The sequence below is a fragment of the Squalius cephalus genome (assembly GCF_949319135.1).
Source record: "Squalius cephalus genome assembly, chromosome: 2".
Taxonomy (NCBI): domain Eukaryota; kingdom Metazoa; phylum Chordata; class Actinopteri; order Cypriniformes; family Leuciscidae; genus Squalius; species Squalius cephalus.
The window spans coordinates 55,654,738-55,677,685 of NC_137123.1; the positions used below are offsets into that span (position 1 = coordinate 55,654,738).

The 22,948-nt window shown below is 36.0% G+C and overlaps 3 protein-coding genes across 5 annotated transcripts in view; 1 reads left to right on the top strand and 2 right to left on the bottom strand.

The window, feature by feature from the left end:
- Positions 1-22,948, bottom strand: part of knstrn (kinetochore localized astrin (SPAG5) binding protein) — a 170,267-nt gene that overhangs the window by 136,981 nt on the left and 10,338 nt on the right. The gene's annotated exons all lie outside the window — the stretch shown is intronic.
- On the top strand, positions 369-11,975 carry cfap221 (cilia and flagella associated protein 221). 3 transcript variants are annotated; one of them, XM_079896736.1, is made up of 26 exons: positions 369-403; positions 570-597; positions 900-1,034; positions 1,190-1,290; positions 1,646-1,732; positions 2,002-2,097; positions 2,190-2,290; positions 2,848-2,951; positions 3,128-3,287; positions 3,505-3,625; positions 4,309-4,438; positions 6,159-6,261; positions 6,344-6,431; positions 6,519-6,602; positions 6,908-7,003; positions 7,155-7,245; positions 7,906-8,003; positions 8,215-8,295; positions 9,168-9,275; positions 9,404-9,574; positions 9,872-10,030; positions 10,238-10,338; positions 10,418-10,513; positions 10,609-10,719; positions 11,187-11,234; positions 11,468-11,975. In XM_079896736.1, exons 1-26 carry the CDS (start codon positions 389-391, stop codon positions 11,592-11,594), a joined length of 2,640 nt encoding a protein of 879 aa, XP_079752862.1. In that variant the 5' UTR covers positions 369-388; the 3' UTR covers positions 11,595-11,975. The 3 variants fall into 3 exon arrangements, with proteins under 3 accessions (XP_079752862.1, XP_079752864.1, XP_079752863.1); XM_079896737.1 differs by having other exon boundaries at positions 387-403; positions 857-1,034; XM_079896738.1 differs by lacking the exon at positions 570-597 and having other exon boundaries at positions 374-403; positions 857-1,034.
- Positions 13,116-22,047, bottom strand: LOC307173565 (cyclic nucleotide-gated channel alpha-3). Its single transcript, XM_079896762.1, has 9 exons — positions 21,763-22,047; positions 20,232-20,386; positions 20,077-20,106; positions 19,857-19,988; positions 17,196-17,264; positions 16,906-17,097; positions 16,701-16,802; positions 16,041-16,147; positions 13,116-15,295 (listed from the first exon to the last, which is right to left on the bottom strand). Exons 2-9 carry the CDS (start codon positions 20,321-20,323, stop codon positions 13,905-13,907), a joined length of 2,115 nt encoding a protein of 704 aa, XP_079752888.1. The 5' UTR covers positions 20,324-20,386; positions 21,763-22,047; the 3' UTR covers positions 13,116-13,904.

A 22,948-nucleotide genomic window follows, 5' to 3' on the forward strand; every position in this document is an offset into this window, starting at 1 on the left:
TTGTATTTCCACTTGCTCCAATACAGAAAAAAAAAAAAAAACAATGAAGTTTCCACAACTTTCCAAAATAATTTATTACGTTTGTCAGAAGTATTAAATGTGTATAACGTTACAATTTTTTTTAACAACTTAATTTGCGGTGTTGATAACCATTGGTCTATAATAATATTTTCTATAAATAATTGTTTGGCACTTTTCTCTTTTTTTTTTTTTTTTTTGGCAACTTCAAATGTATTTTATTATAATCGTATATATAAAATATAAGAAGTAGGTGAAACAAAAGAAAGAAGAAAAAACAAGTTAAACAGATGGACCTTCAGACATTTTTGCTCTTCGTGAGCTCTCTAACTCTTGTTGTCATGGTGATGGGATTGTTGACGTGACTTCAATGGAGGATCAGCAGGTAACGTTACGTTGTTTGAGTTTCTAGTGAGTTTTTTGTCAAGTGCGTTTTGAAATATGAATTTCGATTCAGACAGAATTGAATTAACAAACAAACAAACGAATACCTAAACCAAAGTATTTAAAATAAAACACTCCTTTTAATGGCGACGTTGTGTGTTTTACAGTGTCGTCAAAATCTAACGTTTACTTCCGGTAAGTTTTTAATAACAAACCATTCATTGGAAATTTCCTCAGTTAGCAGCTATTTGCTCTAATATGAATAATTGATTTATGTTGAAGCTCTAAAGTTAAGCAGGAGAGATGGGAACTTATATATTTATATAAATTACACATACATAAACACCATGTATAATAATTATACAAGACTTTGAAAAATATTGTTTAAGAGACTGTATTGAATGTCACACTGAAGGACACTGCTTGAAATGTTATGTCAACTATCCGCTCACAGGTGTAGATTGTTTGTTATGATCAAGAATCTCGGTTAAGTCCAGCTGGCATGGAGGTGGTTCATTCTGCCTCAGAGACTTTCTCCAAGAGTGTGAAGAAAAAAAACGTACTTCCTCTAAGCCAACTGCTGGAGGACACCAGAAAGAGTGGAAATGTCCCCCATCACCTTCTGGAAACTAGTAAGTAACACTTTTGTTGTTTTTAAAAATCATATTTATTTCTTAAACATTATATATTTCAGCAGGCCACCAACAATTCTTGTATCTTATGAAACTGATAAACATTTGTGATTTCACATTAATGTATAAATGTGTCTTTGAATGTTATCTTTCAGGGGTGTTTGCCAAACTGAAGAGTAACAGTATAGTTCAAGCCGAACCATCAGAGCTGCACTTCAGTGGCTTTGAAGTAGGAAAGGATTATAGAAAAATCCTGGTTGGTTTATTTTATTTTTTTACTTTGTTCATATTCTTGCTGAAACCGAATAGAATACATGTTTAGTGTGAACTGAAGTTTTTTTTTCCCGGAATGTTTCATGACTCATGTAATGGTTATATAATGTGACTTGTTTGTGTCACTGGACTGAAACAACAACAAAAAAGTATTATTTAATTCTAAAGACTTGACTGGAGACTCCATTTTCTGATTCACATTACAAAATTTCCACTGATAGTACTCTGCGGCCAGTGGGAAACATTTCATGAGTTGTAGCTGAATGCGACATTACAGAAGGGGAAGAATATGAGAGGAAGTATGATGTAATGACAAAAGCTGTTGTTTTTTTCCCAAGAAACTTGTCAATGTCTCCTCTGACGTGCTCAGTGTCCACATTTTACCCCCTCAGACAAGGCATTTCCAAATTAAGTACACCAAAAAGGTAACCATCAACTGGCTTACAAATATCACTTTTACAGATTGTATATAATATTCCTGATTATTTTAGTTTCATGAACAAAACCTGTCAAGAAATTATTGGGCTACATTTCTTTATTATAGTTTTATTTTATTATTATTATTTTAAATAAATGTTATTTTGCACAAAGAAAATTAGGATTATTTTATGACCATTAAGATTATGAAATTCACTCATACCATGATGTTCAAAATATCAGCCAGTGCTGATTGTAGTCCCTGTTTTAAATGCAGTGCCGACTGGTTCCGGGTCTGGCTTACACTGTTACAGTGCTCTTCCGACCGGATGAGTGGCGTTACTTTTCGGATAACATCAGGATTCATGGCATGGTAAAAACATGTTTTTGTCTACTATTTGGCCATCCAAATTCTGAAAGGACTCAGAACAGCTATGATGTGTTTGTGTTTTGTGTTTGTGTCAGGGAGAGGAGAACTTACTGGTTCCTGTTCATGCGTATCCTGTTATCAATGACCTTCACATCCCATCTCACATTATTCTTCTCCCAGTGCCACTCGGGCAGAGGTATACAATAATTATCATATTACACCAATAACGTGTAAAATAACTGTATGATAACATTGTTGTTATAAAATAACTTAGATATATGTAGATACACACTATTGTTCAAATGTTTGGGGTCATTACTTTTTTAAAAGAAATTAATGCATATTTTAACAAAAATACATTACATTCAATCAAAAGTCACAGTATAGACTTTTACATTGTTAAATAAATGCCGTTTTTTTTTTTTACCTACTATCCTGAAATACATTTTTTTACTTACTATCCTGAATCCTGAAACATTTCCACAAAAATATTCAACATTGATAATAATAAGAAATGTTTCTTATACTTATATATTATATATATTAGAATGATTCTGAAGGATCATGTGACACTGAAGATTGGAGGAATGATACTGAAAATTCAGCTTTGCCATCACATCACAAATACATTCAAATAGAACACCGTCATTTTAAATTGCAAGAATATTTCACAATATTACTGTTTTTACTATATTTTTGAAGCAACTTTGGTAAGCATAAGAGACATAATTTGAATTTCTTTTGCTTTTATAGTGCCAGTCATGTGATTCCACTAGGCTGCAGTTGTCCAATAGACTTTGAGTTCCAAGTGCACTGCCTTCAGCCCCATAAGGCCTTCACTGTAAGACCGCTGTCAGGTAACCAGTTTCCTTCACAATTGACATATCTGCTGTTAGAGAGCAATGGAAACCAGTATAAGTGCATAAATACTGATAGAACTCTAGTTGGTGATCAAACATATACTGGACTTACTTTGTATTGCATTTACTGTAACATCAATATAAATAACAGATGTTATCCGTATGTTAATCAGGGATCATTCCAGCAAATGGAAAGACCACGTTAAAAGTGACATTTACACCTCTGCGGTATGGTACAGCTGACATCACACTACAGCTGATCATCTCTCAGTTCAATTCCAAACCTGTCATCTGGACAGTGACGGGTTCCTCATCTCCATACCTGCTGCTCAGGTAATACAACAGGAAAAATAAAAGATTGCAATGCACTGAAAACACTCATAACACCTTAGTAACCAAATAGGAACATGCTATGTTATTTTTACAATAACATTTACATCCTAAAAATGTTTATGTTATTGTAAAAAAAAAAAGTAAAATGTTGTGTAAATGTCTGAGTTCAGATGCTTTTGCAAAAACATTAATGGCATTTTTGTTCTCTATGCCTCAGTAAACCTGATGGAAATGGTGATGATGATGATCATTTTGTTGAAGAACGGAAGACTGCTGATGGAAAATCTCTGGCTGTTACATCCTATCATAAACTGAAAATATCTCCTTCCTTGGAGAAGGTAAGAAATTATGTTATTGTTCTTGTTTTTATTTATATTCTGGAAAGATCAGTTTCAACTATCGAGTATTTCAGTGCTGGTTTGGAATAACAGCCAAGCCATGCTGTTAACCAGCAACAATTCTGGTCATCCTTTTAGTTGAGCAAGGTAACCAGCACCCAAAACAGAAAGTCGTGCTTGTCTTTTCAACTGGGTCTAAATGGTTTTAGGCTGTGCAGATGCAGGAATTTGAATTAGCTGAGGTCAATTTCATTTGGGACCTTTAAAAACAGTAGCAGAGAGGTTTGTGTGAGATTGAATTACAAGTTTAATTTTGTTGTTTGCACTGAGCTTACTGAATTGAATTAGAATTGACTGCATACCCTTTCAAATGTGGGAAACACATACACAGAATTACAATCATAAGGCAGCAAAGATTGTAGCTGTGGTATTGTTTGATTTTGTTAGATTTTTTCATTTCTATATTAAAAACTCTATTTGTTTTATTTAAATCAGCAATTTATGTAAATCAAATGATATCAATCAAATGGTAATGTAAATTAAATCATAATGAAGTAATGAGTGTTGGTGGTAGTAATAATAATAATAATACTAATGAAAAATTCTGGTTGAAACTATCATGCAGCAATCACATAGTGATTCATCATGCATACAATCACATTATTCTGTTTTTACTCTTATAGGGCAGCAAGAAGAAGAGCAAACCTGATCCACAACTGCAGGTTTCCACCACAGATGTCACCACTCATGCAGGACTGGTTAAAATGCTTCTCCAGCCACAAGACAAAATAAGATACAAGGACCTCCGGGAGGGTAAGAACACCACAGTACTCATCTAGAGGGCCTATGAGGTGCATGTTAACAACTAAAACCGTGGAAATGAAAGTTTGGCAAAGGCAGCAACTGCCATGCTGGAATGCTGATGTGTCCACCAGGCTTTTTAACTTGCATTGTTCAACCAGCTTCAAAGACCAATGTTTTTGCCCTTGAAGGCCCCGATTTACTTGATGCAAATTTTTTTATTGTTCTTCGTTTGGAGGTGAAAAGAATTTCGAAATATACTGTTAGCGAACATCCCGACACTGCCCACACTGCTGAGAGCGAACTTAAGATGAATATGTAAATATGTGCGCTTTCCTCAAAATAAACACACACAAAAATAACAGCGGTGAGAAAATAGCTGTTAAGAAAGCATCTGATCATAGCGATGTGGATATGTTTGCACAAGCTCTGCAATTTGACACTCCAGTCAAGTCAAGTCACTTTATTTATATAGCACTTTATTCAATAGATGGCTTTAAAGCAGCAGCTTTACCATGTTAAAGGGGATAGTTCACCCAAAAATGAAAATGCTGTCATCATTTACTCACTCTCATGTTGTTCCAAACCTGTATGACTTTCTTTCTTCTGCTGAACACAAAAGAAGATATTTTGAAGAAAGTCGGTAACCAAACGACTGATGGACCCCATTGACTTCCATAGTAGGAAAAAAAAATACTATGGAAGTCAATGGGGACCAGCAACTGTTTAATTACCAACCTTCTCTAAAATATCTTCTTTTGTGTTCAGCAGAAGAAAGAAACTCATACAGATTTGGAACAACATGAGGGTGAGTAAATGATGACAGCATTTTCATTTTTGGCTGAACTATCCCTTTAAACATGAAAAAACTGACAGTGTTGCTTTCGATTAGAATTACAAATTCATTTTCTACTATAAAGCGGCTCTCCAGTGTGTTCATGTTTTTACTCACGGATGTCTGATCTTGACAGATTGAGCAGAAGAAATTAACCGGAGAAGAGTTCCACGTCAAAGAAGGCGAAGCCACGGAGTACACTATTGCGTAATCGCTTTGGCAAGCTGTTTCAAACTCCCAAAACAAACTCCAAACGAACTTTGTTTTGGCCAGATTTTTTTCTAAATGACTTCACACGAGTTCATTCTTCAATTTCGCTTGAAGTATATCGGGGCCTTTATGGCGGTTCACCAGCATCTAACCAGCACTAAAAAGCTAAAACTTGCCCTGACCGGCATGGAAATTGTTGCTGATGTGATCGAATCTGGTCCTTTCAGCAGAGTGGAGTTTAGATAATAAATAAAGTCCCATTTTATGCCCCTTTTGCAAGTTAACCAACCTGAAAATGGCCTTTTACAGTGGTGCTTTTCTTGATTTCTAAGGCCATTCTTTAGCTTATACTGTATGTACCACTTTATTTTGTGCTGCCCTCATCAGTCATCTTAGAATTCTAGTAAAATCTGATGACAGAAGTAGAGATGAAAGAGTTTTTACCTGACTCTCAGAAACAATTCTTACCCACTCTGGTGTGTATGATGCCAAATATGAGATATATCACAATAACAAAAACATTGAATTATAGACTGACTGTTATGGCTGAAACACATATACAGAATTCAATTTGAAAAGATTTGGATTAGATTTGTAAAACAACATACAACTAATCAAATATGTAATGATGTGACCAGAAACCACAGTTATTTAATTCAAGATACCCGTATGTTTTATTTGTTGAAGCCATGTCTTATACCAAGGTTGCAGACCAGACAAGAGAGATGAAGGAAGCTGCGTTTTTAAAGAAGGTCCAACTAAAGGAGGAGAAAGCCAATCATATCCACTGGTGTGTTGCTCCATGTGATTGTATAACATATATGACAGATGACATTTTCCAAACCCTTAAAACTAGTGTGTTTTATCCTTAGGCAAGTTGATCTGGGTGATGACCCATGTTCAACCAAACAAAAACTTAAAATTTTGAAGGAGCAAGATGAGGCAGTTGCTGCTTTCAGAGTAAGCCAGTGAATTGGTTTGATTCATATTAAATATTTTTTTGTCACTTTCCACTGAATGCTTATATACTTAATATGTGTGTTTCAGCTAAAATACAGTGGTGAGTCAGTGGCCTCTTTGAGATCTTCAACGAGACTTTTCTCAAGGCGAATTTTACGAGATGCTGGACAGGTACGTGCAAGTCTATCTTATTGACATCTTGATCTTTAAAAATCATGTTTCTAGTCTGTATCTTTCGTTTCGGCTCTGTCCTAATTTGCATGCTTATATTACAAGTTTGCACTTCACTGATGTAAGAAAGTACATAGTTTTGAGTAGGTAGCAAGAAAGTATAACAAGCTCATATCATAATAAAATTGCGTATTGATACCATTTGTCACATACAGTTAGCATGTAAATGTTAGCATCTAGCGGAAGTCATTATATTAAAATTCATATCTTTTAGACTTACAGTATTTAACAGCTCTGTGTTATAGTTCCCAGAATGCACTGCTGATTTCATCAGGTATGGCACTGGCCAACTGGAGGTCAGACAGAGAGCCCTCAGACTCTTCCAACAGGCTGCTCGAAAGGTAACATAACTCATAACTGAACCTTATTAATGTAAATGAATTTGAATGTTATTAAACTATTATTTAAAGCATCACTGTGCCGATTATCTATATAAATGTGTGACAATATTAATATGTATAATAATGTTACATTGTGTTGTGTTTAATCAAGGTTGTCCTTCAATGTCGTATGAACAAGAGGCTTGTGTCATTAAGAGAACTTGTTCGCAAAACCAGGAGTCTGCAGGGAGATAAAGTATCAGGTTGGGATTTTATTGTTATTATTTTAATTAATATTTGTATTAAGCAAGGGCGCATTAAATTGTATAAAAATGACAGTAATGAGTTTTACAGGGTTACAAACAATTTCTTCATCAAAGACTCCTGAAAAATATCTATCACTGTCTGTTATAATTGTTTTCAACATTGGTAATAATAAGAAATGTTTCTTGAACATTAAATCAGCATTTTAGAATGATTTCTGAAGGATCATGTGACACTGAAGACTGGAGTAATGATGCCGAAAATTCAGCTTTTTCATCTACAGGAATATATTACATTTTAAAATATATTCAGATAGTAATCAGTTATTATCGTAATCATATTTCTTTATTACTGTTTTACTGTATTTTTTTATAAATTAAATACAGCCTTGGTGAGCATAAAATACTTCTTTCAAAAACATTATAAAAAGCCTATTGATATAGTAACAGAGACTACAATATATAAAATATGAATTAACTATAAACTAATAGTTTGCAAATTATTTGTTAGTACTTTATTACTGTATACTTATTATAAAGTGTCACATTTTTTTGTATACTCCAGACTTTTGAATGACAGTGTATATTGCTATTATGTCGTAACAAGTCATATCACCAAAATATATATTTTTTAGAAATTTATTTGTTGTTTTGTTGTAGATGGGGATGAGAAGCCACACTTTTTTAAGCTGACACCAGAAAAACTTCTGCCCATTACCTTCAATACATTTATACCTGAAGACCAACCTGACGAACTCGTGAGAGACTGTTTATGGTTATTCTTGTATGACACAATTTTGATGCAAAAACTAGAGTTCAGTATTTTCAGTTACTGTAAATAGAATTGAAACCTCTGAAAGGGGTGCATTTGTTCAACAAATGCCAAAAAGTTTCAGTTCAACATTTGAGATGTGCAATATCAGGGCAAATTTTGTGGCATTCAAAGCAGTGTTGTGTTGTGGCTTTCAGGCTGTGAATGCATTGGGCCAAATTCCTGTAAGAATGCCTGAAGCAGATATGAAACTCAGGACTCCATTGTTCGATCTAAAGGTACGGGAAGAAAGCGCTTTCCCCACTCCTTTATTGTCTGGTAGGAAATTTTTGGCCATGTAATTTTTCTTAAAGTTCCTGTAAATGTCCGCTTTTGGCTTGAAATGCCAGATGTGGTTTTGTAATACGTATAAATTTATAAAAAATACAAGAGTGATGTTCTTATGTGAATGTGTGTGTATGGTTAAGTGGTGAGACACTAAAATAAATTAACAAATAATTACACTTTATTTCAATGGTCCACTTTAGACACTCTACTAACTTTGCAACTACATGTCAACTAACTTTCAGAGTATTAGTAGACTGTTAGTTTAAGGTTAGGTGTTAGGGTTCTGGTTAGCAGAATAAGTTGACGTGTAGTTGCACAGTTACTTATAGTCAGAGAATGTCTGTTGGGGGAGCATCAAAATAAAGTGTTAGCAGATATTAAGCTGACAGTCTACTAATACTCTAATGAATGGTAGTTTACATGTAGTTGCAAAGGTACTTGTAGTTAGTAGGAAGTCTGTTAGGGGACCATCAAAACAAAATGTTCGTAGCTATTAAGCACACGGTCTACTAATACTCTAATAAGAGTTAGTTGACATTTAGTTGCAAAGTTACGTGTAGTTAATAGAATATCTAAAGTGGAACATCGAAATAAAGTGTTACCAAATCAGGAAATGCCACATGAAGGCCATTTACTAATCCAAAATGGTGCTGAGTTTATAAATGACAGTAGTACTGTTTTAATGATATTTAACCATACATTTCATATCATACATTTTAATATTTATTTTCCCAAGTTTCCCTTTAAAACATGATTCCTCATAATGTGATCCTTTTAAAAAAAACAGTCAGTATAATGAAAATTGTGCATGTCTATTTTTAAGGTTCCCCAGCGTTACAGACTGATGGGTTATCAGCCATTATCTGTCTATGATGCAGCAGCAACATTCGTTCCTCCTGACCTGTGTAGGACATTACGCACCGGAGCACAGGTAAACAACATGTTAATGGATTATTTTTAGCCATAAAATTATTCATTGTTATATTTGTTTACATGAAAATAAATCTGGAAACAAATCTAACTATTGTGTTTGGTCTAATCGGCATTGTGTTGTTACAGGATGAGCTGTTGCCTGTGGTGTCATGTCCATCTGTAGAGCTCAGTGATGATGAGGAAGATAAGAATCCAGAGGACGATGATGGATCACGTCAGGATTTAGGTCCCACACTTAGTTTCAGTGCACCTGAAGCACTTCTCAGACTGCCCAACGCTCACCCTCTCCGGATCTTTGTATGTTTTTTGAGCCACCTATCATTATCTGCTAAGAACGCCATGCCTATTCTATGAAAAAAGCAGGGTTGTTATCATTAGCTTAAAGTAGAATCATTAAACAACCTTTTCATTACCTTAAATAATACATTAAAATTTAAATTACACTAAAATAATATGTATTTTATTTTACTTCAGCTAGTTGCCAAAGCAGCATTTCTCAATTTCATTTTCATTTAGACATATCATAGACATGTTTGAACATGGCTCAGTCTTACATTGTTTGAATTAATATGATCTTTTTTAATTTTTTTTTAGAATCCTGCACCACGCGTTTATGCCTTCAAACCAGCTCCACTTTACCTGGAGTGTGACCTGGACTTTCATTTGTGTCCACTGCCACGATACAGTGTCCCTAAGGGCAATGTCGTGGGTGTGCATGCCCCTCAAACACAGAAGAAGTTTCTAGATAGAAAGGTTTGTTGAGACATTTTTTTGCACATCGTTCACAAAGAGCAATCAGTGTGGCTTTAAAATGAAGTTTTCTATCATAGCTGGTACTATATTACTGTTTGAAACGATCAGGATCCAGGACAAAATTATTTGTTTTATAATATTTAATTTAATGTTATTACTAAATATACATTCATCCTGTAAACATTTGCTTAAAAATATCAAATGCAGGATATAATCAAAGGGATTATGATGTGGAAGAAGTTTCCCTGTATGGCCTTAAGCACTTTGTTCAATATTTCGACTCTAAGAAGCGACTGCGCCCCACGCATGTAAGTATTGCACACTCATATAAACATTCATTTGTTGGCTTACCTCTTATTTACACATGCAATATTGTTTTATATCTAGGCGTGACCCGTTCAGTGGTGTCCTGCTGCCTGTGGAGGCCCCTCCAGCTCTTCAGGGTCTGCCCGACAGCATCAGAGACGAGATTCAAGCTGGAGGGTAAAAATAGATTAACGCCAGCTTGAATAAACCCTCCGTTGTTGATTGTTTGGGACGCCATTTACAGATTCATGCTGGTTTGATTTCTCTGGCAGGTCTGAGAGCTCAGATCTTTGTCTCACTCCTGAGATGATTGAAGCAGAGTTCGGTCTGTCTGCGATATCTTCAGCTACATCTGTTAAAGAGGATCAAGATGAAGGCAATGGGTTGGTACAATGGGTTATCAAATTTAACGTTTTGGCTAATTGAGAATTGCTAATTGTCTTGTGCTTTATCATGCCCAGCATCATAATATGCCTACTTCCATACTATATGGTTGGCGAAAAACAGTATGTGAGCAAAGTGGTTTGTCTGAATTCATAGTATTCATAAAATAGAAGCTGAAAAGTACCCAGATGCACATCCACTGGACTCTTTAATATCCCATGAGGCAACGGGAGGATTTATGAATAGCAGTGAATCGACAGAACAGACGCTGTAGGTCACATGATAGTGACAACATGGCGAATGTAATACATCCGAATTTAATTCATACTATATAGAATGCAATTTTTTAATGGTCACGAAGGAAGTTTCAAACCAAACGTAGTACCTACTAGACTGCGATTTCTGTCATTTTGAGGTTGACATATGGTTGAATAGAAACATAACCTAAATCTTCTCTGTCTGCAAGTCTCAGAACTCCAGTTGCACCAGTCGCCTCTGCAGGAACAACAACAAGGTGAACACCAGCACTTTAATCATTAATCCATCTCATAATCCTCATTTTGACAGGGTAATTGGAGAAGTAAAAGCTATAAAATATCAATTCATAAAACAAAAAGGCAGGTTTTGTTTGTTCTAGCATGTAGCATGGGAAGTTGATTCCACCATCTGGGCATGAGAACAGCAAATGATTTGCTTTGTTGTGACATGAGATGAACTTTCTTCCTCTCTTTAATTTTTGGATCACAGCGACACACGTGAGCAGCCGCCGGAGTCAACACAGAACAACAGACTGGGACCAAAAGTGCTGGGGAGATTAAAAGAATTGAAATCTACTGGCAGAGTCAGCTGTGCCTCGTCATGTGACAATAAATAGCTCTTTTATCTTCAAAAGAAAAGGAAATGGACAGTGAAATGCAGTGCTATCTCAGGTAAACGTGCAGATTTTAGCAAAATACAATGACAAGCCACCAGATGGCATTAAATGTCTGACATATAAAACTCAGCAACCAAAAAGATGTTATGGTCAATGTTTGTATGGAATCTCAAGTTCAGTTAAATATTTTTTCTAAACTTATTTCCTTTATCATTCTGCTTTCTAGTAAACCTAAACTACAGAAAAACACTTCCTCAGTCAAGGGTGTCGTTTTAAACGGTAGATTTAAATGCATATGTAGAAACAACTCATATGAGCATAATTTGAGTGAAACAAATCCGAAATAGTACCAATTTTTTTGACAAGTTACCATATATAACAGCAGTCCTCTATTTGACATGAATTCCAAGTTTGTGCAAAGTATATTTTTTATTTTAATAAATTTGACATAACGTTACTTTATTAACTTTAAAAACTAAAAAAAATGCTTTTTGGCAAGTCACCTTTCTTTAATTACAGCAGTCCACGATTTTTTGTGAATTCCAAGTTTGTGCAAAATATATTTTTTATTTTAATAAATTTCACATCATGTACATTTTTTTAATCTTAAAATATTATTTTTATTTGGGAAAAAAATATGTATGGTCTTTTACTTGTAGACCGCAATGTATGTTTTTGGTAGAATTTTTCACTAACATGACAACTTAATCCAGCATTTCCATGTGTTCAATTCAGTGAGACATTGATTATGAGGGAGAGTGATGAGGCTTTGCAAGCTTCCGTTTTACATGCTCTGGTTTGCACTCAAGCAAATGCCAGCCTGGGTCTATTCTGTCTGACAGTCTCTCATCCACAACAGTTTTGCTGCACTGCTCTCACCTCCACATTCACCTCACAATAGCGAAGCGCTGCTTGATTCCTGTCCCTGAGGACACCGGGAGAAAGGCAGCCTAATTAGCACCCTGTATTGCATGAAGTTCAGGTGGTTGACACCCGACAACTGTCACGTCATTTGCATTACAAGCTGTTTTTGTAATAATAATTGTGATAATTCTCAGCTGCTTTCCATAATCAACATCTCTCAAAAATGTATCTATAAAAAAACACAAATATATGATTAAATGCATGAAAACATTTGAAATAAGTCATTGAATGCCTCAGTACATGACAAAAATATCTTTTTGCAGTATTCAAAAAACAAAACAAACAATTAGCGTAAAAAACTACACACAGAGATGCTGATACCCAATTTAATTTTACATTTCAGTCTATGTTTTCCTCTCAGGAGTCAAAACTGCAGCGTTTGCATTTCCAGCACAGCTAGCCTTTAATGTTTGGTAGATCTAATTGTTGGTCTACCGTTCCCAATGGACAACACGCACTGAAGTCATAGATTGTCACATTAAGGGCAAGTCTGAACAGGATTATGCCCACAACAACTGCACAGTTTATAAATTGTTGATAAAAAAAAATAAAAAATTCTCCTACAAACCAATAAATCCACAGTGGACACGAAATGTTAGGAAAATTTCTAAAATATTTTTATTTATTACAGAAGATATACAGCAATTTTTCATTAGCTGAATGAAAATAGAATATACATACAATAACAACATGATGGACTAAAATGGGGAAGCCTCCATTTTATTCTCATATATATAAAAAAAATAAACTTAAAAACCCTCGATTTTATCACATTACAGGATGTTCTGCTTTGGTATTTATGTTCGCTTAGTAAAAGCAAAGCTTTGTTATAGCAGATAAGACAGCAAGGCTTGGGAACAATTCCTGAGAACTTGTTTGAAATTTAAACTGCATCAAAAGTTCAAAACTGAAAGATATTGTGCAAATTCACTAACGCTGGTTAAAAACCACTTACAGCATGACATCTCACAGAGAGTATAGCTGCACAAAAACCCCCTTAAAATGCACAGTTCTACCATTTTAAGCATCAATATCTGATATTCAAACACTGCAATACTCCATAGCAAAAGCATCAGGAAACAAAATGACCAAAAACAGAAGATGATCTTGGTGCATTGTTGTCCAAAATAACTTCTTAAGACAATCCTGCATTAGTGAGGCTAAAACAGTCTGATCTGTCATTGTTTACGCGCCTTTACAAATTAGGTTTAGGTCTTGTGAAATGCCAAATCTCTGACTGACTCATCTATAAATAGTACATGTTGCTGCTGTGCTATTTTGAGATCAACCAATTCCTCTCAAATGAAGCCAAATTTCTCTATATGGGTAAATGTGTAATCCGTGTTCTTGAGACATGCTGTGAGTTCAGTCTATTTCAGCATAAAACTATTTGTCCTTCTTATCCTCCACGACCTCTGATAAATCCTCCTCCCTAAGAGTCTTCACTCGGGCCTCCATGTTGGTGATCCTCTGTTTGATCTTTGTCTGGCTGGCTGTCCAATCTGCCATAAGACGAGCGAATTTAGTCTGCATCACATCTAAATTTGTCTCCAGCGTGGACACCTTTTCCTCCAGGTCCTTCGGGTCAGCGCCAGCATTGGCTGCAGCCTCATCGATAAGATTGTCTTTCATCAGAATAGCTCTACCTTTCTCCTCTAAAGCCTTCTTTGCTTCTGGGTACTCAGTTAATGCTTCCATCAAGTCATCTTTCGAGAGTGCGAACAGATCGGAGTATCCCACGCTGCGTATGTTAGCAGTCCTGCGGTTTCCGGCTTTACTTCCTTTGATGCCGAGGATGCTGATCTCGCCAAAGTATGCACCATCACCGAGCACCACAAACTGCGTAACGCCATCATCTGCCACCACAGCTAGTTTGCCTTCTTTGATAATGTACATCTCCCGCCCGATGTCGCCCTTCTTGCATATGTAGTCACCAGGACTGAAAACCTGCGGTTGAAGTTTGAGGACAAGCTCAACTAGAAGCCCTGCCTCGCAGTCCTGGAAGATACGCACCTTCCGAAGGGTTTCCAGATGCACGTTGATGGCGATCTCCGCCTTGAGTTTGTCTGGGAGGTTCTTGAGCACTTCCTTTTCATCGCAGGTCTTCTGTTCCGTCCAAAGGTAGTCAAACCACTTCACGACACGGGCCTCCAGATCTTTCGTGACCTTTCGGAACTGCATGTACTGCTTGATGGAGTCAATCTTGGCCTGGAACTCCGCGCGGGATGCATTCATGTTGGAAATCATGGCACCGACGTTACCAACGATGGTGGCGAAAATGAGCACGCCGATGAGAAAATCCGAAACGACAAATAAATACTCAATGTCTCGGACAGGCGGTGGCGTCTCCCCGATTGTAGTGAGCGTGAGAGTGGACCAGTACAAGCAGTAGATGTACTTCCTGGCAAGACGGCCAAACTCAGGGTCACTGATGTTGGGGTACACCCAAGTGTCTGATCCAAAGCCGATTGTTTTTGAGATGGCGAAAAAGATGCAGCCGTTCCAGTGGATGATGATAAGGATGTACAGGACGAGATTGCTGATGCGAAAGATGTTGGGGAAGTTGGTTCTGGTTTCAGTGCGGTCGAAGAACTCAAACAGACGAGCCATTTTGAAAAGCCGGTTAAATCTTAGTTCGGGATTGTTGTACCCCACTTTCAGCATTATTATGTCTGTTGGTATCATGGAGAACACATCATATCTGAATTGCGGTGACTTTTTATAGTGTTCCCACAGCTTCTTAGATTCTCTCACCAGTAAGCCTTGCTCCAAAAAACCTGTGAAAACAATTACAACAAGTTACATACATTGTTTATTAGGGATGCACGATATATCAGCCACCATATCGGTATCGGATGATATATGTTCACCATGATGGTTTTTAATTGGTTGAAATATGACTGGAATCACTTCAAAAAAGGAAAATACAGTTACAGTAAGTGCAACATGAGCAGCGCAAGTCTGTCATATAGGCTACATAAAATTATAATGAGAACATTATAATAATTGTGTACTTGAGACATGGCTTTTAATGGTTAGACTTTTGTTTTTGTAATCAGGCTCTCAAAAAATAAATAGAAATTTGGATTTAGATTTATCTGCCAATATATCGGTTATCGGCTTTCAAATATAAAGAATTATCGGTATCGGCCAAAATTTTCATATCGGTGCATCCCTATTGTTTATAGGATGTTATTTTTAGCACTAACTACTTCTTTCCCCGTAGAGCAGTGATTTCAGAAGTTATGTTCTGTAGTCTAGAGTTGTAGAACAATAGTAATGAACAACAGTATGATTTCAGTTTGCATCTTGATTTTGTGTTCTCTGTAGCATTTGAATTTATAAATAGATCATTTTATTACATTATTCAGAATTGATTAATTAAAATATTTTTAAGTCAGCCTGCATCCCCTTTAGCAGTTTGCTGAACCACTGCTTTAGATTAATTTTTAGTTCATTCACTGTTATAGTTAAATATGACAAAGTGAACACAAACAGAGAAAATTAGAAGAATAATCTCACCTGTCCTTGATCTCACAAATGTGTCAAGATAGTAGATGATATCTGATGAATAGTCCAGAACTATCCATAGGATTGTGTAATCATCCTGCAGCTCATTAAAGCAGGATCTGAAAAAAACCCCCCAGATCAGACCAGACCGAATTTAGCACTACATTAGAGCTATCACCACACAACAGCACCAGTACAAAATATTATTATATCTGGCTTGCTTAGTTGGGGACACTTAATATTCAACAAAATATTGACACTATTGGATGAGAACTGAACTGAGCTGGACAATGACATCACTGTTTTCTGCAGAACTGCTTTATAAATGAAATTAACTAATTTAATAATTGATGATCTTTACAACGGAAATGAATCGACACTGAACTGACTGAGCAATGACAATATTTTCTTTTAGAGTTGCTTTACAGCCGAAATGAACCCTGTTTGCATCATTGAATCATTTTCCTGTTAGCACTGTAAAAAGCTGCTTTTGTATAAAGCGCTATATAAATAAAGGTGACTTGACTTGATATATTTCAGCATATAGTTTTCTTGTTTGTTTGATAATTAGCTGTGATATCCCTATTATTTTAAATAACATTTAAATATATTTTATATTAATATATTTGTAATAATTAGCATGCAATATCATGGAACTTCTAATAACATTACCTGGTAATAAGCATCATTAGGTTGTAGAAGGCAGGTATTGCTACAATGGTCAGCCAGTGGTAGTACAAATCTGTCGCTGGATCCATTATCCATACTTGTTTTCTAAAAAAAAATAAAGAAAATACAAAGTTCAGGACTGAACAAAGACTGAAAGACTGTTCAGGACTGAACGTTTAATTGCATTTAATTGAAATAAAATACTCACGGTTTCTCCTCTTCCTTCTTTTTATCATCCTTTTTATCATCTTTCTTTTCATCTTTTTTCTCATCTTTCTTTTCGTCTTTCTTCTCATCTTTCTTTTCGTCTTTCTTCTCATCTTTCTTTTCATCTTTCTTCTCATCCTTTTTTGGTTCTTCTTTCTTCTCATCTTTCTTTATCTCCCTGTCATCCTTTTTGCTGCATTCAAATGATGATGATGAATGAAATTTAGTATGTAGCAATTAGCATAATGTACTTAAGCATAACATGTAATAATATTTAACTTTCCCACATACTCATCTGTATTGTTGCAGTTGTTCATATTCAGTGTTGCAAGAGGCCAATGATTTGCATTGTTGTTGAAGCTGTAAAGACAACAATATCGTAAATAGTCTTATTCCTGTAATTTGATTAGGGATAAAATATGAAATACTAAAACATTATGAAATATGCACTTCATAATTAAAAACTACATTGAATCTACATTGGATTTACAATTGGATTTAAATGGATCTGTTAAATGGATTCAAATGGAGCTGAGAGTACTACATTGTTTTTGGTAGTTGAAAGCATTATCAAATTAATCTAAATGTTTAATAAATCACGCAAGGGGAGAGAGATGTGAAGTTGTGAATGATGCATTTTTGAATTCTGTGTTAATCTTATAGCTGTAATGCATTTCATTCTGTTAAATGTGAGCAAATAAGTAGCAGTATATTCCACTAGACTAGCAGTATGACCAGGACCATCATCAGGAAGGGCTGTGGTTCGAATACCAGGACCGAAGAAAGTGAGAATGTGACAGACAGCAGAGGATTATAAGGTTACCGTCAGCACATCCTCTCTTGTTGTCTTGAGAAACACTTAATCTCACCATAGATCAAGAGACATTTCATTAGCGCTGATTATGTTTCCTCTCAAAGTATTTTTTTTTTTTTGCACAATTAGTTTGTTGGAAATGCAGAAGTTCACACCTTCTCCAGAAAAAAAAAAAAAAAAAAAAAAAAAAATATATATATATATATATATGGCAGCAGCTTTTCACAAATTGCACTAAGTGCATATAGTGACAGATGCTATTACATACTGTGAATCGTTTTTTTGAATCGAGAATCGTTTTTGAATCGAAAATCGATTTTGAATCGAATCTTGAGCCTAAAAATCGATATCGAATCGAATCGTGACATTTTCTGAATCGTGCACCCCTACTATTTACATTAAGTGTCAATCATTGTTAGATACTGTTTAATACTTATTTATAATTGCAAATACTTTTTGCACCTCTTTGTATTGTAGAATATTATAAAACAGATAACAATATATTCAGTGTTTATGATTAATAAAATCTAAAATGGATGCTGCCTTCTTGGAGCATTACTTGTCCCTGTCCCTAAAGCGATGATAAAATATAGAAGAATAAGATCGGAAAAAGACGCGTCACGTCAAAAGCTAACACCACCCGCCTAAAGGCCGGGACGCACCAAGCGGACATCGGGCCGTTTTTGAACGTCGGTCGGCTTAGTTTTTCTGTGTGTTCTGCACCGTTGGCTTTAGAATCGAATAGAATTTAGTGTCGGGCCGTCGGTGAGAAAGAGAACTCTGATTGGCTGTTCAGCTTAGCAAATGAGTCATTGCGCGAGAATAAAAGCAAAAGTGATGAAAACGAGTCAAAACAGTACTCAAGAAAGCTGTTATAATTTTATGGCATCTTACATGAGCATTTAATGCACTAATATTTTCATAATAACATGAGCCGACTGGAATGAAGAAAGTGATCAGCGTGATTGATATTCAAAAATGTAAGCAAATGCTGCTTTGTTTACGGTTTGCATATCTGCAGTCCTAGTTTTGGTTTTCCCTTTTTGAATGGCGAAAATAGACTATTGATGCCTGCTGATACAGACAGATATTTACTTATACGCAGGCTCAGTATGCACATGCTACTTAACAGTTGCCTTTAGTCCTTTTGGTGTGTTCAGGCGCAGCTTTTTGGCCGAGACGCAGCGGGCGAGAGGCGACATCACAGTCCGCTTTCAACGCCGCTAGTTCTTTGGCCCTGTTTACACCTGGTATTAAGATGCGTTTCGGTCGATTGGATCACAAGTGGACGATGCTAAATACAGGTGTAAACGGGGTCTAAAAGTTTTGAGCTTGCAGAGGTAGTCGAAAATGCATTTGACCGGATTGCTTTCGTAGTGTAAACGCTCATGTGGTTGAATATTTATGGGAAGCGCGCCAGCCAGATGGGATTTAAACTTTGTTGGCCGGAGACCCAAGTTTAGTTTGAAGACGAAAAACATACCAAGTTCAGTTTTCTCTCACCATTCCTGATTTCTAACACGCACCCACCGTGTTCTGCGTTCTATCAGAGCAGAAACGAAAGCTGCTGCTCCCTGTATGTTCTTCCGTTGTTGTTTTTTTGCATTCATATGTATATTGCGCACAATACAGTGCATACACATATAATATGTAAACACAAACTTTTATTGTGGATGCGATTAATCACGATTAATTGTTGCACAGCCCTAGATCCGATCGACCAAAACACATCTTAATACCAGGTGTAAACAGGGCTTTTGACGTCGGCTTGGTGTGTTCCAGGCTTTTCTTGCTATGCCACTGATCCTGTTATCAGCAGGATTTCTTCTGTCATTTTGTAGGGCTCAATCAGACAATGGTGGGCGGAGTTAGTATAAATAGCATCTGCCAGCAAGGCAGACTATTTGCACTTGGTGTAAATAAACACTCCAAAATAATACTCAATAAAATCACTATACAACTTTATAAAATCAAAACTGTGAGATATTAACCTTGCAATTGTGAGATAAAAAGTCATGGTGGAAGTTTCCATAAAAATATGCATGGTGATTACTTTATTTCCAATTTAGTAGTAACTTTACGATTGTGTACAAATGTTTTTTGGAGGCCACTGTGCACACGGTTGCATTTTCACTCACTTCCTCTTGCACAGTTGGTCCTGTCCTCTGTCATCCCATGATGCATCCTTTTGCATGTCTCCAGAATCGCTGCATTCAGAAGCTTTACATTTGGTAGACCTTCCTCCAAACCTCGGAATGAACTGGCACATCCTGAAAGTGAAGGTACAGTGGCTTATTAAAATCACTTATGATGCACAAACAATTCTCAAATCTCCAACAGAGCAAAAGATCAAATCACCTGCCCATTAGTCCACGGGGTGGCTGATCACTGCAAAAGAGACAAATATCCAACAAATAAAATATTAGGACTTAAATGATTTAATTGAAGTGAGAATTGTTCTAGATGCAAGATAGTGATTGATTTGTCTGTATGTCTGCGGTATATCCTCAGACCTTTCTCCTCTCTCGATCCATTCAATAGCTGGCTCAGGAGTGAAGGCGGATCTTTGTGAGGGGTATGACTGTTCTGTGCAGATTTTAGCCATTTTCTTTCCTGTTAGACCATTCGCTGCAATTGGATCACATCTGGAGCATTTGTGAAATCACTCCTGTAAATTGAAATGCACTTCCATTAGTGAACATACTTCTAAATGCACAGTGGTTCTAATCCATTTCACATAAACAGTCTTTAAATTCATGAATAAATAGTATTACAGCTAATCTTAGTAGGGTTGAAGTGATGCATTTTCACATTGCAACACTTTGACAATTTTTATCCCAAAAAGATTAAAAATAAATCCTTGTTCTATTTTAAAAATGGACAGAAGGATAATGGATCATATGCAAAACAGATGCAAGTGTCTACTCTATAAATACACACTGCAGCTTAAATGCCAAGTGGGATCAGGAGCGTCTTCCAGGAAGATTAGCAAAAAAGAGCCTGTGGTTTTGAACAGGAGATTTCTGATTGAGACAGAGAGGTAAAATGCTAAAACTGGGGATTCCTTTAGCCAAACATGCTAGGATCAAAAAAAAAAAAAAAAAATCAAACAAGTATACCTCTCTGAATATTTATTTGTAATGTAGCTATTCAGATATAAAATGCCTTTTTATTGTTCTAATTTTACATCTGCCAATTCTGACTTTTCCTCACAATTGCGAGAAAAAAATAAATAAATAAATTTGCAATTGTGAGAAAAAAGTCAGAATTGTGACTTGAATTCTCGAAACTGCAAGTTTATATCTCGCAATTATGATATTTCTCAGAATTGTGAGATATAAACTCGCAATTGCGAGTTATAAAGTCCCAATTCTGAGGATTAAACGTCAGCTCACAATTCTGACATTTTACCTTTTTTATTCTTATTTTCTTGTTTATAACAAGCGATTGTGATATAAAGTCAGAAATGCGAGATATAAACTCGTAAATCTGATGGAGAAAAAAAGAATCGCGAGATAAACTCGAGTTTATCTCGCAATTCTGACTTTATAACACGCAATTGCGAATTTATATTATAACACACAAATCTGACTTTATAACTCGCAATTCTTACCGTATAAGTCAAAGTTAGTTATAAAAAGTCGCAATTAGTAATCGATCGGCTACAGCTCCACTCCTGGTTTTCCATTTTACCCTCTGCTAGCATTAGAGAAACCCTGAGCTTTTTTGAATAAAACGGTGCTTTATTCGCAAATGTTTTGTTGGCTACGACATTCCGATATTTTACATAAGTTAAATTCGGAACTTTTGATGGAAATATAGATAGTGAAACACATCCCAGTGTTGTTATAATAGGCTAATATCTTATCATATCAGCGCTTTTGGAATTCCGCTTGACCAATCAAATTCGAGGACCTAAACTACTACTACAACAGACAAACAATAAATAAAGTGTTGAAACAATGTGTTTGGGAATTCAAGCAATTAAGTAGCCTAACCGCTATAAAATATAAAATACTACAACAGAATCACACTCAAGTTTACCTGTAGAATTTGATGAGAAACTGCGTGACCCCCGAAGCAAATTAATCCACAGGCTTCTTCACATCAGCGAAATCCTATTCCACATGTCTTGCAGGTTCAGAGATGTTCACATGATTCTTCACTGCATAAACAAAACGCAAAGGCAGTGTCCTGTCGAACTCAAAGCGCAAAGTAGCTCTCGGGTGGATGATGGCACGTGTCTTGCGCTCGCGGAGGACATCCCTCCTCCCCACAACACACCTGAGCAGTTATTAGGCTATAACATCGATGCCAAGACTTTAGAGTCCAAAATATCCGAGTCTTAAAACAGAGTACAAGTAAGTACATAAATATCATGTTTGCACGGCATTATGATCATTTGGAACCAAAACCGGTATGAAATTAGAATCCTTTATGAGTCAAATGAGATCTTATAGATAAACAGTAGCCTATAAACTCTGATTCTTAGAGTCATATTGCATATTGTATAATATTTATCTGAACATTACTTGCTGTTTTGGAATAAATGTAAAGGCAATATATAAATGAAAAAAAACAACAACTTCAAATTCCTTGGTATACCTGGCAGTTTATCATAATCATATCAAAACTGTCCTGTTGGGAACTTTATAAAAGATTTACATTTGGTTTTTGTGCTGAAATTCTATAAGAAAATATTCTCACAATTCTGACAAATATAAGCCCATCTATTATTTTATAAAGAGTTCGGATTATACTGATTATACTCGCCACCATCAACATAAATAATCATTCCGATATGTGTATGTATTCAATTGTTTCAGTACCCTATTTAATTTATTCAGTGTAACTAGTCATGAATCTGCATGCTTCTCTTGTTCCCGGGTGATCAATATTGTGCCCTGGAAGGTAAACCAGTTAGTTGAATGTGTTAAATAATTAAGAAGAGTTTATTTTGCCAACTCAGCTTCAGTTAATGGACTTGGTGCTGTAGGATCACTGGACCGTCACAAAGGGTGGCTTGCTTTCAGTTACAGTAGCAAGGTGTCCATGATTTAGGTTAACAAATTATTATTTTTTTGTCTGTGTATTTTGCTGTTTAATCATCTTACAATGATGGCAACACATAATACTACCAATATAGCTAATGCTCTTTTGCCCTTTAACCTTTGTTAACGCTTTCTACACTCTCCTCCACCCTCAAAGGGAGTCTTAATGGCTTGTGCCA

What these genes read in the sequence shown, in the direction of transcription:
- cfap221 (XM_079896736.1), top strand. An exon ending in CCATCACCTTCTGGAAACTA is followed by an intron (nt 1,035 to 1,189) that starts GTAAGTAACACT and finishes GTTATCTTTCAG; the next exon opens with GGGTGTTTGCCAAACTGAAG. An exon ending in GATCAAGATGAAGGCAATGG is followed by an intron (nt 10,720 to 11,186) that starts GTTGGTACAATG and finishes TCTGTCTGCAAG; the next exon opens with TCTCAGAACTCCAGTTGCAC.
- LOC307173565 (XM_079896762.1), bottom strand. Translation starts at nt 20,323, where the DNA reads ATGGCTAAAATCTGCACAGAACAGTCATACCCCTCACAAAGATCCGCC. An exon ending in GACCAACTGTGCAAGAGGAA is followed by an intron (nt 17,265 to 19,856) that starts GTGAGTGAAAAT and finishes TTGTCTTTACAG; the next exon opens with CTTCAACAACAATGCAAATC. An exon ending in AAGAAGGAAGAGGAGAAACC is followed by an intron (nt 16,803 to 16,905) that starts GTGAGTATTTTA and finishes ATTTTTTTTTAG; the next exon opens with AAAACAAGTATGGATAATGG.